Here is a 16,426-nt window from a genome sequence, read left to right on the forward strand (position 1 = left end):
TGACTTAAACTACTTGTATTTATATTAAGTCTTAATTAAGTCTAACAAAACGTTACTATCAGACTGCACCATGTACGCGAATTGAGACGGGCTTGTCGAGGAGAAAGTGGTGCCTTCACTCACACCTAGACTTAGACTTTCTCTTTGTATCCTCTCAAACAGTCTGCCTCCAAAAATAATGTCAAATCTTTATTGAGGACATTTCAAATGAGCAACATTTTATTTATTTTCTCTGTTGAAACTCTGACTAATGTCATATTGCTATATTACTGGTTAATATTAAATATCACAAATGTATTCTTTGTTGTTGTGCTTAAAAAATAAATGTTGGAAATTATAAAACGTGCAGACTAATGAATGGTCATCACACAAATGTTGGGTATATGTATATGAAAAAATAATTTGGGAAATAACTTATTACAACTTAGTATTATCTATAATTGTTTTTATTTATTTGCCATATTACCCATTAACATAGCTTATAATCTAATTAAAAAAGTGAATTATTAATTAGATAACGTCATCTTTATTTATTTAATATTGATCATTATGGACAAACGTGCTATGGTTGTTCAACCATAGACTGATAATAAAAAGAGTATCACATGTTGTTGGTGTAAATCAATATTGTGTTACCTGTTAGTTCTTGAACGCAGCATGTGGCTTTTTGTCAGTGACCGTTTTACTCCTCGCTCATTTTTGGAGTTTGTGCTTTGATGTGACTTTTATCCTCAAACTGAACACATAACATCCTCATCACTCTCACATAGACACGTCTTTTCTTGGTTGCTGCTTAGCTCCGTATACAAGTATATGCTTCAATGCAACGCAAACATTGGTACTTTTGGCCCATCTGAGGCTCCGTAGAGGCGGAAGTAGCGTGTCACAACCATTAGAGCCCCGGCGTGACTTTCACCGGGTTGTCAGAGGGGTTGTGTAAAGAAGGAGGAATACGACCACCCGGTGCTCGACCAGGCAGTTGTCAAAATGAGACTATTAACAGCGGGGTTGTGTTTGGCAAAAACGCATCTTCTGGCTCCAGGAAGCGTCACTCTTAAAAAGGTAACATTGGGTAACTTGTCTGCTGTTGAACCGATTTGACATCAAGACTCCCCCATACTGCTCATTGCATTTCACAATCGCTAAACAGACAGTTGAATATGAACCTCCCTCTGACTCGTCTCTGTAGGTGCTCATCAACAGCTGTCGGACATGCGCCTCTGGTGTATTTCCCAACGAGAGGATCCGCAACATCGGGATCTCAGCTCACATCGACTCGGGGAAGACCACCCTGACCGAGCGTGTCCTCTTTTACACCGGCAAAATAGCACACATTCACGAGGTGAGCGCCGGGACGCACCCTGTTGTGAGGTGAGGTTTCCAGGTGCACACATTCATGCACTGTTTTCGTCCTCTGTGGTGTGTAGGTGAAGGGGAAGGACGGTGTTGGAGCCACCATGGACTCTATGGAGCTGGAGAGACAGAGAGGCATCACCATCCAGTCCGCTGCGACATACACCGTGTGGAAGGATCACAACATAAACATCATTGACACACCAGGTATTACAAGTTGTATCCAATAGTTTAGTATTGGTCTTCATTAAAGTTTGGGGATTGGCGAGGAACAGTTAAAGAAATGTTTGGTCAAAATCGGAGCAGCAGAGGCTGAGACACCTTAGACCCAAGTGGGGGTCAAGTTCAAAAAGCATTGGAACAGACATTTCCCATGATGCAACTTGATCATGTCTTTTTTTTAGACCCTATCTGCCTGGGAATTATCCTTCAACCAAATGCCCCCAGTTTGCATTGCAGGCTGGTACATATTTTTAGTTTTAAATCCTAAACCAAGACAACATTTATGATCAATGGGGTTCATTTCTCAGACTTTGACGATCATGTGTGAAATAGGTGTAGTGTCCTTTTTTTCACCATCTCAGGTGATATTGTGCTTTATAGATGCAAATCATGTAACATTTATTGTTGGATGCAAGAAAAAAAAGTTTAATCTTCAAAGTGTCGTTGTGTCGGACTTGTGGCAAAAAAAAGAACAAAAAAAGTTACTCAAATGCAATAATAGATGTAAAAAATGAGTTCCTCTGTGCTTTTGATAAAAGTCGTTGTGCTGGCCTGGATACAGACAGCTCGTGCTATGTTGGTTTATGTGCTGTCATTACTTCATCTGGACTGTGCAGCTTCTAAGCACCATGTCAGTGAGGCTCGGCCCTGCTGAAGTGTCCAAAAGGATGCATCTTTTCCAGCTCCAGGACTGCACCTCACAAGTCAAAAGTTGTCCATGTTTCAAGTCTTCTTTTATATTCTAAACATCACCGTCCATGTTGTTGCTGCAGGTCACGTGGACTTTACCATCGAAGTGGAGCGAGCGCTGCGGGTGCTGGACGGAGCCGTGCTGGTCCTGTGTGCGGTGGGGGGCGTCCAGTGTCAGACCCTGACAGTGAACAGACAGATGAAGCGCTACAACGTCCCCTTCCTCACCTTCATCAACAAGCTGGACCGCATGGGCGCCAACCCCAGCCGAGCCCTGCAACAGTTGAGGTAAGTTACACACTCGCAGTAAACAATGCATGCATACCAGAGTACACATAGAACCATCACAAAATATTTTCTTAGATGATATTTATTCAAACACTACGGTCTAATCACTAGTTATGTGCGTATGTTTGCCAAACCGATAGATGCTGTATTTTTACTATTTCATTCACTGAGAGACAGACAGAGGTTTTGTAAAGATCAGATCGGATCACAATACAATGAAATTAATATATTTGCATGATAGTTTGTTTAAATGTAACCTCCACATCCAGCGAGTATGCCTTTCCTGGATTTTTGCGAAGTTTATAGTTTTAAATAAACGAAACAAAGACATGGATGCAACACAAATTAGAAGGAAGACTCGCTGCAGCTTTGTTTTTTATGGTGCACACAGTAACAAGCTGCAGCTCGATGCCTCTTTTTTTATAAGCTCTCATGAAATCATCATTCCACAAAACAATGTTGAAATCGGCTGAAGTTTTCCATTCCTGTGTTTCTCTTCTCACTTCAGATGTTTTCTTTGCCTTCCTCAGAACCAAGCTGAACCACAACGCAGCCTTTGTGAGCATCCCCATCGGCCTGGAGGGGAACGTACGCGGGATCATCGACCTTGTTGAGGAGCGGAGCATGTATTTCGATGGACCTTTTGGGTGAGGGATTGCCCTGTTTCTGCTATAGAGTAGTCTTCACCACAGACTGATTGACGACAGCTTGGTTTCCATACAATCATAAGAGCAGCAGGGTTAAAAAAAATCCAGATTACAGATGTTCAATTCTATCCCCGTTTCACAATTTCTGAGATTCTGTTCCTGAACAATATGAGTCAAACAGTTTACTCCTCCCGGCAGTCAAACCATCCGCTACGATGAAATCCCGGCAGATTTCCGTGCTGAGGCTGCAGACCGGAGGCAGGAGCTGGTCGAGTGTGTGGCTAACGCTGATGAACTCTTGGGAGAGATGTTCTTGGAGGAAAAGATTCCAACCAATGCTGACTTGAAGGTTTGTGTCTTTTAAGAGAGAGAGAGAGAGCACATGTGTGAAATCTGTGTTTTTATGTTTTTTTTTTAACAAGGCCCACAGTGTTTTTGTTTTCAAGAAAGCATAGAACCGTATTAATCTTTCTCTGTAAAAGCAGTCGCGCCTCACTTCCTGTCAAATTATGACTTATAGTTTTAAAATAAGTTTCACAAGAATTTCTTGACATTACAAGTAGATGAGACTAAAGACTCTACAGCTGTGTGTGTGCTAATGCTATTGACTTATCATATGACATGACGTCACCAATATTTTAGCCAACATGCCAGAATAAACGGCAGGGTTTTTCCTTTCCCTTGTAAATATATATATATATATATATATATATATATATATATATATATATAATCATATTCTGCTATAAGATGCTATATATGTTGCTTCACGGTCTCCAGGCTGCAATCCGCAGGGCCACAGTGCAGCGTCTCTTCTCACCGGTGTTGGTGGGCACCGCGTTGAAGAACAAGGGCGTCCAGCCTCTACTGGACGCTGTCCTGGATTACATGCCAAACCCCACTGAAGTCAAAAACTATGCTATACTCAATGATGAGTGAGTATGGACCATTTTCTATTCATAATATCATTCATGAGAATTGTTGTGCACCCAGTCAGTGTTTTTATTGTCCTATTAGAGTTGTCAGCGAAACATCAAAGATTCAAATGGACCCAACAAGAGACTCTGTAAATCCGTTTGTTGGTCTGGCCTTCAAACTGGAGGTAAAATACGACTCTTTATCTTTCTATTTTTGTAATTTTCCTTCAGACCAACGTCTTAATCTGTCATGCTTTGTTGTTTCCTGTGGTGTTTCTCATTATCAGGCGGGGCGGTTTGGCCAGCTGACGTATGTGCGGGTGTACCAGGGCTGTCTGAAGAAGGGCGAGTACATCTACAACACACGCACCAGCAAGAAAGTCAGAGTTCAGAGACTTGTGTGTCTCCACGCTGACCAGATGGAGGTGAGAACAGCAGCATGTCAGAGGTCACAGTTTTCCACTTGTGGTTTTCTGTTTAAACAGCAGAAGCCCATGACCAGTTAAAATAGTGAGGTTCCTCTTTTGGCACCAGTCAAGTGTGTAGATAACAACCACATCCCCTGTGACACCAGAGTATTTCCATCTTTCTCGCATTAAAAAAAGACAAACTGTTTAATATTCAGTCCTATATGTCATTATTTATTAGTACTTCCAATCAGTCTTTAAAATTAACATCTTGTTTGTTTATTTCCTATCATTTCCTTTCCATCCATGCTATTTTCAGGATGTGGATGAGGTTTATGCAGGAGATATTTGTGCTCTGTTTGGGATTGACTGTGCCAGCGGAGACACTTTTACATCCAGGACCAGCGCCAACCTCTCCATGGTGAGTAACTTCTTCAAAAGCTTTTTTTCTTTTCCTTCTTTATTCCAAGATATGAGGAGAATATTGTGATCATTTTGTCCCATAGGAGTCAATTCACATCCCAGAGCCTGTCATTTCCATGTCAATAAAGCCAGCCAACAAGGTACAAAAAACAAAATACTTTAATTACCAATAAATACTGTTTCTAGAGTCTAAATTGCATCTATTAACTTTGGTCTCCTCTTGTCATCCTGCTTCTGACTAGATTGACTTGGATAAATTCTCCAAAGGTATTAACCGGTTCACCAGGGAAGACCCAACTTTTAGAGTGCATTTTGACACTGAAAGCAAAGAAACCATCATCTCTGGAATGGGAGAGCTGCATCTTGAGATCTACTCACAGGTACCGGAGGATGTTCTGCATGTTTGATCCAAGACGACCTGCGATAAATGAGACGCCTTCTAACATATTGTGTCTCTTGCTGGTGATGCTTTTATCATATTGGTTTCGATTTGTGGACATTTAGAGCTGTCAGATAACTAAACGATAACTAATATATACTTTTTGCAAAGATGACACCACTTTTAGGACTCCATTGTCTCTCTATGGAGATGAAAAGGGTTTTCTGTAGATGATTAAATGATAGACATTGCTGCACCACAAACTAAATGCTACTGAGCTTCAGTGTTTTTGGAGTGAGATCTCTAAACTTAAAGACTCAACCTCCATGTTTGAATGAATCGTCTCCCGAAAGCTGACATATCTGATCTGTGTCTGTTGGTTTATTCTTGTTTCAGAGGATGGAGAGGGAATACAACTGTCCCTGTGTGATGGGAAAGCCCAAAGTAGCATTCAGAGAGACGATCACCAGCCCTGTAGGGTAAGTGCTGATCTCCACACGCACACAGAACACCAACAACTGTACAAACAGTTTATTTTAACTAAAATACAGTACCAAAAGTACTACAAACGCAGCACAATATAAGGATATCATCATTATATGATGTTTTTTTACATGCAGCATTTATGCTCCTATATTTGAATACAAGATGGGAGCATCGCTGTTCTTGTTGTTTTAGCATTGTGAAGGATGTCAGCAGTTTAGTTTGTGTTGGGAGGTTTTTCATGATGTTGGCAGTGAGGCAGCTGTTCCATCTGAAGCACTTTGACTCCCTCTGGAGGAGACCAGGTGAACAGCAGCTTCCAGTGAACGATTTCCTGCCAAAATAACAGATTGTTAGATCAACGGGTTGATCATGAAAGATGTTTATCATTTAAGTATATTACAACAATTTTAATAATAAGTGGTTACCTGGGAAACCATTTCATGCAGCAGTATATGACAGTCAAACTTCAGCAGTTCGTTCTCAGTCGCCTGCAGCAGACAAGGAAAGAGTAATAAAGCCAAATGATAGAAACAGAGTCTAAAACATAAACTCATCAGTTGGTGTGTGAAGCTTCCTTTCTGTCAAAAACATCCCATCATGGCCGAATGTTTGGTCTGCTTTTAGTGCAAAAACTGCCTTTTATGCCTGAAGGATAAAACGTGTGACCGTATTAAAGTTAATAGATTGTGCAGATTCTTTAGTTTGCATTATCTGTCTCTACTTGGCAATCGAAGATTAATAAGCGGATATAACAAACCTACCAGCTGTGTGATGTTGGCTACCTGAGCCATGTTGTACAGAGTGTTTTCAGAGGATTCATTCAGCATGACAAAGCTGGAGGCCACAATGCCGAGGTGCCAGAGCGGCTCGCTGTCAGGCTCAATGTGACCGTAGCTGTCTGTTGGTCAGAACAGGAAGTTAGTTTAGTTTGTATGTGCGAGCGCTGCTCGATTATGCCGCATATTTACTTGTCATGTCAACACACGTCATGTGAGCTCATACTGAACAGGATATTACACCATCAGGGTTCACAAGGTCAGTTCTTTGTATTGTGTTGCTGTTAAGAGGAACACGCAAGAAAACATGAATACTAAATGTTGAAATCCCCAAAATGCCGCAATTTCAAACTGCAGATGTTGTGCAACATGTGACTTTGTGTGTCAACTTCGAGAAATAGTGTGCAGAGTTTCTTTTCTTGTACATACCAGGTAGATTTTGTGCCGATAGCAGGCGTTGGTTCGTTTTGTACTTTTGGAACAAGGCCTCCTCCTGAGCCGTCGAGTTGATTTTAAGGAGCTCCTCACACGAGGCCTGGACCTTTGGCGAGCGCTGCTGTTCTCCTCTCGGAAACAAAACCTCTGCAGAGCAATTCTCTGTCGTCTTTTTTTATGAAAGGTGACGGTGGATTAAAAAGAATCAAATAGAGAACAAACTGGTTTATTCAGAGAAAAGTGGAGGGGAGTATAGAGGGCTCCAAGTGTTTGGAGCAAGTGAGTCAAGGTTGCAGCACACTGACTCCTTTCATCTGCTGTTTCGTTAAATCTTGTCAAACCTGCCCACTGTAAAGCCAGAGATTATTTAGATCTGCTTAAAATATCTTTCCTTCAGCACATTGTGAATGCAATGCCAGCAAATGCAGTCAGTTAAACAAAGATTGTATTTCCCTCTTTGAAAAGTGAATTTAGATTTTTATTTTCAGACAAACCAAATTAGCACTTAAGTAAATCTGGCAAAGCAGGGTGGTCAAAGGTCTTTGATTCAGCAACACAATTTAAGATTAGATATGTTATGTTTGCTCTATGTTATGGTACTTTGTATTAACTGTACATCCACTGACTAATTCAGCAGTTTATTTTCTGTTTATTATGGAGCACATAAAATGCCCCAAAACCATCAAATTTAGAAACTTTAACCAAATCTAATCAATCCAATTGATTTTGTATTGCCCAAACGCCCACATTTTTCTCAGAGGTCGTTACAATCTGTACACATACAACATCCTCTGTCCTGGGACCCTCGCATCATTGCAGGAAAAACTCCCCCAAAAAACCTTTAACGGGGAGAAAAGAACCCTTCAGGAGAGCAACAGAGGAGGATCCCTCTCCCCGGATGGACAGAAGCAATAGATGTCATGTGTACAGAATGAATAGAACATTAACACCACTTTAGTTACAACACATGCAGTGCTATGAATGTGACATTGAATGAGATGCATATTGAATGCATCACATTCATACCACAGACAGACATTTGCATTTGGCTCATTTGTGGAAACTACCCAATATGTGAATGATTCCAGTCTGGACTGAAGGCCATGTGTAAATCTTTCCGTGTAATAAATAATCATATCTTACATTACTGATGATCTCCTGCACTGAGATCTCCAGCTGATACTTTCTTCCAGAGTCTGCCACATCCTAAAAGATAAGTCAGAAATAACCACAGTTGATAGAAGTTGGAAAGTCACAGTAAACTAAAGTACAAAGTTAAAGTTCAGCTGACCTCTGCGTTTCCACTGTTGACCTTGTGCAGTCCAAACAGCCTGAAGGGCGAGCCGTAGTGGGTGTTGAGGTAGTGTTGGACCACTTTGGCTGCCCTCTGAGCTTGGTAGTGATTGGGTTTCAGCTCTCCAGTCGCCATCACATCCTCTTCAGCCTCCTCTTCCACTGGTACTTCCTGTTGTTATTCCAGAGAAAAAGAAACGTACAGTGAGAGAGGGAATCCTGGAAAGACTTCACAGTGAAGCTGCTGTAATAAGCAGGGTTGGGCCTCTAACCCCTGAAGGACTTTGACCCTCAGGTGTCAGCAGGGTGGAGCGCAATCAGGAAAGATTCAGACACAAGGAGAACATCCCTTGAGTGGAAAGGAAACCAAAGAAGTAGACATCTAAGCAAAAGTACCGGGTGAAGTGGTGTACAGCTGAAAAATGAATTAAATAAAAGGAGTCTGGTCTTGCCTGGGACGGAAATGCTGCAACTCCCTGCCTGTTACTTTGGCAGGTGGAAACTTATCTGTCCGCTGCTCCTCATGCAAGTGGAAAGATCACTTCCCACTTCCTCTTTCACCAGAAGCGAGGGAGGACCGCCCCCTTTTTAAAGAGACAGAGCTCTTTTCTGAGGTTTCCTTCCTCTTGAATCAAGCAATGTAAATGTAAGCCAACGTAGATCATTCCGATTTGATGCAATGGAATTGTATCGAGAGTCTTGAACAGAGCTCTGGTTGACAGATGGTTCCACAGTGTCACGCTGCTTCAAAATGTGGATGTTGTGTCCCATTTTCTGCAGGTTTGACTTCACTCACAAGAAGCAGAGCGGCGGCTCGGGGCAGTACGGTAAAGTTATCGGAGTCCTGGAGCCTCTTGAGCCAGAGCATCACACCAAGCTGGAGTTTGAAGACCAGACTGTCGGAACCAACATCCCGAAGCAGTTTGTACCAGCTGTGGAAAAGGTTAGTCTTCCTAACTTGAATGTGTCACAGGGAAAGCACAGCTCTATGGATGTGAAATAGCTTAAAAATAATAGGATGTACTTGAACACCAAGTGAAAGCCATACACTCAATTTGTCTGTCAATGCCTGTTTATTCCCATCTTGCCGCAGGGCTTCAGGGAGGCCTGTGAGAAGGGGCCCCTGAGCGGGCACAAGATCTCAGGAGTCAGGTTCCTCCTGGAAGATGGAGCGAATCACATGGTGGACTCCAATGAGATCTCCTTCATCCGTGCAGGAGAGGGCGCTCTAAAACAAGGTGAGGGTTGCGTTAGATCTGACCCGTTTCATTCCGATCTGTTGTTGTCGGCATTCGTTAACGCTGCTTCCCATACGCTCTACTCAGCTATGGAAAAAGCCAACACGGCCATCCTAGAGCCCATCATGTCTGTGGAAATCGTAGCACCGCAGGAGTTTCAGGGGACAGTCATTGCTGGTGTGAACCGGCGGCACGGTGTCATCTCGGGACAGGACGGAGCCGAGGGATACTTCACTCTGTACGCTGATGTGAGTCCAGCTTGTACATTTCTTCACATTCATAGCACTGAATGTGTTGTAACTAAAGTGTTGTTAATTCTGTACAGGGTTAACAATAATGTATCATTCTTCACCATCTTTATTTGACTAATTTGGTTTCTCACAACAGGTTCCACTAAACGATATGTTGGTTACTCCACAGAACTACGCTCTTGTACTGAAGTAAGTTAAACCTCCATATGTTTAGTCCAGATCAGGTGGTCTAATCAAAATAAATGCTAGGTAAACTCCTGTAATATTATTACACTAACCTGGTTTACAATCACATTTAGTTTCCTTAATAGAGACCCAATACTTTGATGGATACATATTGTATTTGCATATTTACCTTGGGTGATTATTTGTTAGCATCTCTTAAAGGGGATATTGAATGTAAATAAAAGTCCTCTGAATGTTGTTGGCACAATTTCTTCCAATCACGGCAGAGGAGTCCTAAAATTCAAAACGACTGCCATAATACAATATAATTTCAAAACCTAACATCCTCTATCTATTGTTTATTCAGGGAAAAGGCGAGTACACCATGGAGTTCAGCAGATACCAGCCCTGCCTGTCAGCCTCAAAGGAGGAACTCATCAACAAATACTTGGAGGCAACAGGACAGCTGCCTGCGAAGAAGAAGTGGAAGAGCTGAAAACTGTCAGATGGATCTAAATGTATGCACCTGGACTTTAACCACCGTCCTTCATCTTCACTCTCATTTCTGCCCATCATCATCTGTGACGCGACAATAAGGCTTTAATTTGTGGAGCTAAGAAAAACTTGTTTTGTAGTTTGAGCAATCTTTCTCCCAAATGTCCGATCCCTGTGAAAAACATATTTATTACTTTAATTTTTAGCACCATTTGGTCTTGTTAATGAGGAAAGCTGAGTGTTTTGACTTGAGCTTATAATGGCTTTTGTACTATGTACAGAAGGTCATGATGTCATGATGACTGCAACAAAGACATATGCCCATCTTTTAAAGTGTAGTTCTATGCAGATAATTTGTGTCTCAACAACAAACACCTGATTCTTGTTCAGCAGCATTCTGTGTGGCAATGTATGGATATTTCCCATTAGCGATGCAATTGGATCAGCTGCTAAACACCAGAAAAAAAGGTTGATCACAAACCAAAGTCATCGGCACTTCTCACCTGTCTATAGATCTCGGAGTCCTCCACGGTCTCTGGTACGCTGTTGGGATGAGCCGTCATGTCCGCAGGGTCAGCTTCAGGCCTGATCATCACACCGGGGCTCCCAGTTACCCCAGTTAGCACCGCCAGAACAACGATGATTCTCAGACTCATTATAGAAGGCTGTAAAACACAGATGCTAGAGAAAAGGGAAAAACCACTTGAGTGAAAGAGCGCAGGAAGGGAAATGACCCTCCTGTCAGTGTGGAGTTATGTAACGGAGGAGGTGGGAGCAGAAAGTAGAGACTGTCCAGATTGTTCTGTCTTCCTGGTACAATCTTTTTTCCACCCTCTTATCTAAACAAACTGCTCCACTTTATCTGGTTCTGTTTTTCGTTTGCTCTCATGCAACTCACTTAAACTGTCAGCCCCTACATGTTTCAACAGCCTAATGCCAAGACCTGATTAATTTATGAACAGTTATCCAATTAGAGTAGCTGTGTGTTAGTATGTGAGCTTGACGGGTTGCAGCCTCGCCTGGTCCAGTGTGCCAAAAGAAATGTAGCAGGACGCTTAGAGCCAAATTCAACATGGGGGCCGTTAGGATGCAAAAACTACACGGTTTAAGATTCCAGATTATAAAGGAGAGTCCTGAAAACATCCAGAACTCTCCTTTACCGCCGTTTCAGTATTTTAATAATATTGTTCCGAGATCAACGACCACAGACTGAGGTAATGATAAGCAACCAAGGTTTATTCTGGTCTGCTGTAGCTCAACTTTAGGTTTTGTGTTTTGGGTCATCGTTCACAGGCTGATGGCAGTGGCGAAGGTGCCACCTAACGATCAGGAGTAGTTAACAGTCACACACTGTAGGCACTACAGGGGCAATGGGTTGAGTGTCTTTCCCAAGGGTACAACGACATGGGATAGCGGAGCCGGGGATCGGACTGCCGATCCTCTGATTGAAGGACAACCCTGCTCACCACCACAGTCGTTTGAGAAAAGAGGAGCGATATTCCCCATGAAATTCATTGTGTGATATCTACCTCCATGTTATGTAAAGCGGTATCAGAAGCTGGAACATGAACCGTAATCTTAATCTTAGTTATATTTATGAATCTGATAATATACTCCTATAGATTCTTGCTTTTCCTCAAATAGATGAATCAGACAATTCTTTTTTCTGTCTTTTTTTTTTTTTTTTTATCGCAAAAATTGTTTCAACGGGACAAAGTCAATCAGCAATTTTAATGACACTTGATGTGTTGACAAATCAAATCAAATCAAAACAAACATACTGCACAAAACGTCTTTTTGTCGTTACTGAGTCACACTGGGCTGCAGTTAATGTAACTGAAATCAACTGAATAACACTACAAAACCTACATTACTCATAAGAATAATAATAGTGTGTTCAATATTCTGTAATAAATGATGGACACACTCATACTTTACTAGATAAACCTGTACAATCTATTGCCGTTAAATAAAACAGCTCTGTCATAAATTAGGCATCACAGACTTTATGGCAGATCAGTTCTATTAGATTGTAAAGGTGCAAATAATAAAGTGCCCACTGAGTGTGAATAGAAAACAGTTACTGGAATTTAAAAAGGTGGAAAAACTAAGTTTAGGACACCGAGCAAATCTCAGTCAACTTGCTCTTCTTCCTCCTCTTCTTCACACAAGGCACCTGAAGGGAAGCTGCTGTTCTTTGACCATCATGTCCATGTGTACGATCTGTCTCCGAGACTTGAGTCGGCTGTCCTTTACAATCACGATTGTTATGTCCCAGCGGTGCATCCCGGGGCAGATTGTCAATGAGCTCGTAGAGGGTGAACAGGCTGAAGCATATCTCATCGTAGGCCGTTTTGGTGCCGCACTCAAACAGGCAGGCGAAGGCCACGGCGGGCGGTGCACCGAGAGAAGGGGGCAGCTCCAGATAAGCGAGGTCAGAGTAGGCGCTGGGGCCCTCGTAGATCACCCAGGGGCCACGCCAACTGTCTGGATCACGGGGAAACAGGCTGAGGAACACACCCAGGTCCCTGCGTCCAGTGGTCCATGTTGGGTGGGAGTATACTACCCAGGTGGGGGTGAGGAAATATGGATGAGTGGGTGTCAAGGAGCTGGTGGAAACAGAGGTGGTGGGATCTGAGTCAGTCATGCAGGACGTCCAGTGTCTGGAGTGACGTGTAGGTTGATCCAAGTGATTGTCAAGAGAATGACATAAATGTAACGGGGCAGGAAATCCCACAATGCTACCATGACAACCATTGCCAGGCTCCACCAGCCGCTGCACCAGCTGCCCCTCCTGAAACACCACTCCGTCGTCCAGACTGAGGGCCTGCACCCTGTATCCCAGAGGGCTGCGTGCGTTACAGTAGAGCACATTAGACCCGTCCTCTTCATCCACGGACACCATCTGACACTCCACGCTCTCCGGCACGGGCAGCGCCTCCCCGAAACGCCAGGTTCGCCCGTGGGTGTCACTGTAAAAGCAGAAGGCGTGGGGAGTGGTCTGGCAGAGCTTTCCGAAGCACTCTTTGCACTCGATGTGGTATGCGTAGGCAGGAATCAGCAGACGGCCGGACTTCAGCTGGATGCCGTGACCCGGGCCAAGAGCGAAGGTGGCCCATTCTGCAGGGACAGAGGAGGAAGTGACTTACTATATACGTGAAGGACATGTTCACATCTGACCAAGTCTGTCTTTAAACAAAACTCACATGACCTTATGTTCATTGAAATAGTTTTGATCACTGTAGTTATCTTTTAAGGAAGGGATGTTTTCACACCCTAAACTGTTTCAGTGTAAGTAATGAGGATGTGAGAGACTTTAACAGGTTTAAATATCATATTAAAAAGGGAAAAGTTGCCCTAAAGTACAAACAAATATGTGTAATACAATTCTTATAATAGATTTCATGGTATAATATTGCAGTATTTGGTTTTAATTTGTTTAATTTTGTGCAGCAGATTTTTTTTTTTTTTTTTTCTAACCGGTTCAAAATCTGACAGTTCATGATGACATGATGATTTATAGTATTCACTCAAATTAAACAGAAAATCAATCTAATGCAGCAGAACCAGAGCTGTGATCTTCTTTTATTCCATGAACTCTTCTTCATTGTCAAAGTCAGGTGCCCACTTCCCCACAATGCAACGTGTCCATTTATAGTTCAGTTAGGAATGCAGATGTGTTATTGTTGCAGCTAATGTAGCCTCTGATGCTGACTCAAATGACATCACTTGAGGCAGTTTATCATATATCATACAGCCCCCTCAAGAGTTTACTCCGCAAGATCTGTAAAATAGGTGAAGTTCCCTTTTAAAAAGAAGGCTGTCTATGTGCTTAATAATCCCATTACCACTATGGAAGTGTGTTTCAGCGTGGATTTGTATCCCTGACCTTTGATTGTATCTCCTATGACCCTCGTGGTTAGGTCGGTTACAGGAGTCCAGGTGTCTCCGTCATCAGTGCTGCAGATGTAGCAGAGGCGGGTCAGGTTCTTCCCCGTCGCCAGCTGATAGGACTCCGAGGTGTGGCCGAGGACAGCGATGAAGAACAAGAAGAGAGTGTCTGTGAACTCATCATACACCGGGCACGGGTTCATGGAGCGGTGGCCTGGCAGAAAGGCAGCGCCCAGGACGCGCATGTCCTCCCACTGCAGCAAGACAAGGAAGAAGGAAAGGAGATTAGAAATGACAAATCTAAAAGGTATACTCATACTACCTTATATCTAAACAGATGTAGCAGAACGCTATAGACAAACAAAAAAGGAAAGGTGACATTCTAATTATGTTCTTCTTTTACGACTATATCATCGTTGTTATTATGGTTCTTATTTACTGTTTCTTTACTTTATCAAGCACCAAGAAGTGACTTTATTGTCTTATTGTATTGTATCTTTATGCAATTGTTCTAACCTGATTGTGCCATATTTGTTCTATTATAAACTATAAAAAAACAGTGGTTACCTGTCCTTTTTGTATTTGTATACTCACTTTTAAATCAGTAACTTGAATTTGGAGCTGTGCATTTTGAAGGGAACTACTACTTTTACTCAAGTAGATTTTTAAATAAGTGCTTTTGCTTTTACTTAATTTAAATCTGCAGGGCACTACAAAGTCCAGACAACACTGACCTCCACATAGTTCCTGTAGAAAATGCCTCTCCTCATGACCAGCAGGTGAGCCTGAGAGTCGGACGGGCTGAGTCTCTCCTCACAGAAGGCCAGGAAGGACCTGGAGCGGGACAGGAACAGCAGCGCTGGGACTCTGTACGTCACTCCGTTGGGCTCCTTGTGAAAAAGCACCGACCTCGCTGGGAAATAGGGCGACCTCATACTCTCCAGTGTGTGTATGTTTCAAGGTGACTCCAAATCTTCCGTGGAGCTAAAAAAAAGTTAAACAAACATAACCGTATGTCTATTACGTAGAGGAAATGTGTGCATGTAGATATATAGGAATCTATTATTCAACAACTAGGAAGCCATTTGAGTCTTTGCTCGTTGTTCTCTTCACTGTCTCAACCGCAACAGCAGTGTGATACACTTTCTTCGGCCTGATACCGGTGCTCCTGTTCAAGGTGTTAAACTTCACTTTTAGTATGATTTCCTTTTCAGTACTGCTTTACACATGCAAGACTATTTAATACATTGTAATACAAGCACAATGTCCTACATGTCAATCGAACTCTAAAATAGGCCCCTTACCTTAATTATGACCATCTAACTGAAGGGAAATAGAAAAAGAAAAGGCATCCTCTCACCGGTGTCAAAGTTGTACAACTAAACCTGCTGACGAACTCACACTGCCTATCTTCAGCGACTACATTACAACATAAAGCACATATACAGCGGCTTAGTGAAACCTTTCTGTGTAATTATATTATACACACAGAAAGAGGAAGAAGCATCTAATGCACGGATAAATAACTACAGAGTACTTACATTCAAAGTGCACTGTGAGAACTGCTGCTTCTCTGTGAGGTTAATGCAGAATGTGTCAGCATTTGAATGTTGGGTGCGTGTTAGTTTGTGGAGGTTTGAAAGCCATGGCCTCTTGCCTGTTCCCATTCAGTGTGGCAGTATGTTCACTGACCCAGAAATGGACCACACTCATCAGATCTACATGCAGCTTTGGATGAATCAGCGAGAGCAGCCATTGTGGAAATGAACAATGATTTGTTGATCTGCCCCCTCTGTGTCCTGAATGCTTTTCATTTTCTGTAAAATGTGCAAGATATATGTAGACTACTTAACTGTTTACAAATCTAAACCCATGCATTTCACATCCGTTTTGTTTTTTTCTCTTGCAGCTTGGAGATATTTAGGCTATGCCCTGTAAAAAGGGGATAATTTGTCCTGACTCCCTTTCAAGCAGCATTTCCCTCAAACCAGCATCAATTTCCACTGCTTACATGTTTGAAATCAGTGATAGAGGAAAGTAGATTATGGTTAGAGCCACGGTTGGTGTTGA

General features: G+C 42.4%; 2 protein-coding genes across 2 annotated transcripts; one reads left to right on the forward strand and one right to left on the reverse strand.

Moving 5' to 3' along the window:
- The first annotated feature begins 763 nt into the window (after positions 1-763).
- gfm1 (G elongation factor, mitochondrial 1) lies at positions 764-16,411 on the forward strand. The gene is made up of 21 exons (XM_034548912.1): positions 764-1,062; positions 1,190-1,342; positions 1,428-1,560; positions 2,349-2,553; positions 3,084-3,200; positions 3,399-3,549; positions 3,981-4,135; positions 4,218-4,302; positions 4,405-4,542; positions 4,844-4,945; positions 5,031-5,087; positions 5,190-5,327; positions 5,723-5,805; positions 9,097-9,259; positions 9,410-9,554; positions 9,642-9,802; positions 9,942-9,994; positions 10,338-10,488; positions 14,389-14,663; positions 15,063-15,317; positions 16,266-16,411. Exons 1-21 carry the CDS (start codon positions 988-990, stop codon positions 16,303-16,305), a joined length of 2,835 nt encoding a protein of 944 aa, XP_034404803.1. The 5' UTR covers positions 764-987; the 3' UTR covers positions 16,306-16,411.
- Positions 5,843-11,167, reverse strand: lxn (latexin). Its single transcript, XM_034548916.1, has 7 exons — positions 10,969-11,167; positions 8,315-8,488; positions 8,167-8,229; positions 7,018-7,192; positions 6,574-6,710; positions 6,238-6,300; positions 5,843-6,143 (listed from the first exon to the last, which is right to left on the reverse strand). The coding sequence occupies exons 1-7, from the start codon at positions 11,119-11,121 to the stop codon at positions 6,027-6,029; spliced, it is 882 nt and encodes a 293-aa protein (XP_034404807.1). The 5' UTR covers positions 11,122-11,167; the 3' UTR covers positions 5,843-6,026.
- Positions 16,412-16,426: the final 15 nt, after the last annotated feature.

This window comes from Cyclopterus lumpus, chromosome 13, assembly GCF_009769545.1.
Source record: "Cyclopterus lumpus isolate fCycLum1 chromosome 13, fCycLum1.pri, whole genome shotgun sequence".
In the NCBI taxonomy this organism is placed as follows: Eukaryota; Metazoa; Chordata; class Actinopteri; order Perciformes; family Cyclopteridae; genus Cyclopterus; species Cyclopterus lumpus.

Coding starts and splice junctions, on each gene's coding strand:
- gfm1 (XM_034548912.1), top strand. CDS start 988: ATGAGACTATTAACAGCGGGGTTGTGTTTGGCAAAAACGCATCTTCTG. Junction 2,554..3,083: donor CGAGCCCTGCAACAGTTGAG/GTAAGTTACACA, acceptor TGCCTTCCTCAG/AACCAAGCTGAACCACAACG. Junction 4,136..4,217: donor TATGCTATACTCAATGATGA/GTGAGTATGGAC, acceptor TTGTCCTATTAG/AGTTGTCAGCGAAACATCAA.
- lxn (XM_034548916.1), bottom strand. CDS start 11,121: ATGAGTCTGAGAATCATCGTTGTTCTGGCGGTGCTAACTGGGGTAACT. Junction 6,711..7,017: donor ATCGGCACAAAATCTACCTG/GTATGTACAAGA, acceptor TCTGACCAACAG/ACAGCTACGGTCACATTGAG. Junction 6,144..6,237: donor TGCATGAAATGGTTTCCCAG/GTAACCACTTAT, acceptor TTATTTTGGCAG/GAAATCGTTCACTGGAAGCT.